Source organism: Monoraphidium neglectum (genome assembly GCF_000611645.1).
Source record: "Monoraphidium neglectum strain SAG 48.87 unplaced genomic scaffold scaffold02497, whole genome shotgun sequence".
Taxonomy (NCBI): domain Eukaryota; kingdom Viridiplantae; phylum Chlorophyta; class Chlorophyceae; order Sphaeropleales; family Selenastraceae; genus Monoraphidium; species Monoraphidium neglectum.
Genome location: NW_014011131.1, coordinates 1,203 through 3,452, shown reverse-complemented (window position 1 = coordinate 3,452; position 2,250 = coordinate 1,203). Strand labels below are relative to the sequence as shown.

The window sequence follows — 2,250 nt, the reverse complement described above, 5'->3', positions numbered from 1 at the left end:
CCGCCCCTGAATGGCGGGGCAGGCGCCGCAGAGGCCCCCCTGCTCTCGCCGCCCGCCAGCCCGCACAGCCGCAGCAAGAAGAAGGGGCTCAAGGCGCGCTGCGGCGGCGGGGCTGGGGCGGCGTTGGGCGCTGTAGGTAGCTCAAACGACCCGGTGCTGCCCACGAGTTGGTCTCCCTTGAGCCGCGGCGGGCAGTTGGGCGCGCCCGCCAATGCGAGCCCGTCTGCGTCGCCGCAGAAAGGTGCGTGGCGCTTTGGCGCGCAGGACGTGGCCGCGGCCGCGAATGGCGGCGCTGTTCCGACGCTGTTGGGCAGCAGCGGCGACGGCGCGAGGACATCAAATTTCATGTTTGGCGGGGCGGTTGCGCATACTGAAGGAGCATAAGGGGAGGGTTGACAGGGGCAAGCATTAAAAGGTCAGGGTGCATCCCTTGAGGCGGGCTGCGGAATCAAGGAAGTGGTGACCCACTTGCGTGAACAGCATCACCAGGTGTTTCAGAGTCAGCAGTCGCAGTTTCATGAGGGAAAAGCCTGCATTGGACAGCTGGCGGTCTGCACGATTGCACTTGCATATGTGAGTTGGCGCAAACGATTTGACGACTGCGATTTGTTGTGTTCACAGGCGAGCTGTCGTAGCTGCAGCTGCGGCTGCCGGATGTCCACACTTTGCCATCCCGCCTGGCAGCATGTCGTTGTGGAAAACTGCTTCCCTGTGCCATAGTGTTGGAAGCTGCCAATGATTGGTCCAGCAACGTTGTAAACTAGTCAAACTGTGCAGGACTCAAGGCAAGTACAGTACTGGCACGCTTGTATCTTGATTTTACCAGAGCGGCTTGCCAGGAAGGTCTTGCCACAGCACAGATGTGTGATTTGCACACTGCACTGCAATCCTAGGGGTATAAAGTAGATGACACAGCCACAGGTGCTGAATAAGTCAAACGTGCCAGCCTTTGACTCCTGCATTGACCTGCCCTGTGCCACCTACAGTCGGCGTGAGCTCTCAGTGTAGCACGGCCCCGGCTTTCCACAGGCCAACCAGGTGGTGCAGCAGCTCGCGCTTGCAGTAAGTGAGGGACATGCACTCTTCGCTGTTGAATTCAGGGTAGGAGCACAGGAAGGCAGTGGTAAGTATACACACTGTCAACCCTACGTTGACGCCAGAATGAATCCGAGGTTCTCCCACTCCAGCCCCGACGACATACTAAGGCGCCTGTGCACACCAACGCACTGAACCTGAATCGTGGAATGTGGCACTACAGGAGATGATGGGCTCATGGGCTTCGGGCTCATGGCAGTGGGTGGTAAGGTCATCACCGCCACAGGCGGTCATGTGACCATGCACTGCTACTATTGGCTGACCACGCGACCAGCCAGCTCAGACTGCCCGTGCCGGCACCCTTGACTGAATCCCATGCCGGCCTATCCTTTGATACACTGTGCGCAAGATCTTCAAGCTGACTCTGAACAGCATTGCTTCTGGGCCGTGCGAGTCGCGGCCGCCCAGCGTAGGTGGTGAGTGACAGCAAAGCGGCTGGGCGGCACCCGGGTGGTCCATGATACACCTTCAGCCCAAAGTGCAAACTCATGCCACATACCAGCGACCAGATTGACCTGAGCTTATAATCCTGTTTTGACGATCCACAACAGACGTACAGGATTGGTTGCGTTGGCCAGGGCACAGTCGACCAGCGTCCACATGCGTTGAGTGCCTGCCACAGCGTGCATACTGGTGTATAGTCCATCTATACATACATTCGTTTCGTTAGGGAGGGATGCCAAGGCACACGTCCAATGGCGCGGGGCAGAAGGACGCCCCTGAGCAAAAGGGGCCCACAAACGGCGCGTCACAGCCCACAGTGGACGATGAAAATGATCATAGCATACGGGACACAGCCGCTGCTGCGGGTGTAGGCATGCCCGTCCGCCGGCGCGGCGCAGCGGCGCACAAGATGCCGCGCTTGGAATCGTTCTCGAACCTGCCGGATTATTTGCGGGACAATGAGTTCATTTTTGGCTCCTACAGACCGCAGCAGAGCCCCTGGAGCAGCCTGCGAACGGTGTGGGGGCTGCACAACGAGACTGGCAACGTCTGGACGCACCTTTTAGGTGGGTCACAGGCGCGCGTGGTGCAGCCACTCGGCTGTCTTTGTGGCCACAATTGCATGCGATCGCGCAACCTGTTGATGAAGCTTCGGCCTTGGCTGGTAGAAGACGTGTACCCATGTGTGGCAGTACCGGCGGAGGGCGGCGC

General features: G+C 59.3%; 1 protein-coding gene across 1 annotated transcript in view; it reads left to right on the top strand.

Moving 5' to 3' along the window:
• Positions 1-2,250, top strand: part of MNEG_10875 (hypothetical protein) — a gene marked incomplete at both ends in the record, with an annotated part of 5,400 nt that overhangs the window by 2,417 nt on the left and 733 nt on the right. The window contains one exon of the mRNA XM_014040652.1: positions 1,259-1,300. Within this exon, the coding sequence (XP_013896106.1) occupies positions 1,259-1,300 (42 nt within the window). The remainder of the gene's footprint in view (positions 1-1,258; positions 1,301-2,250) is intronic.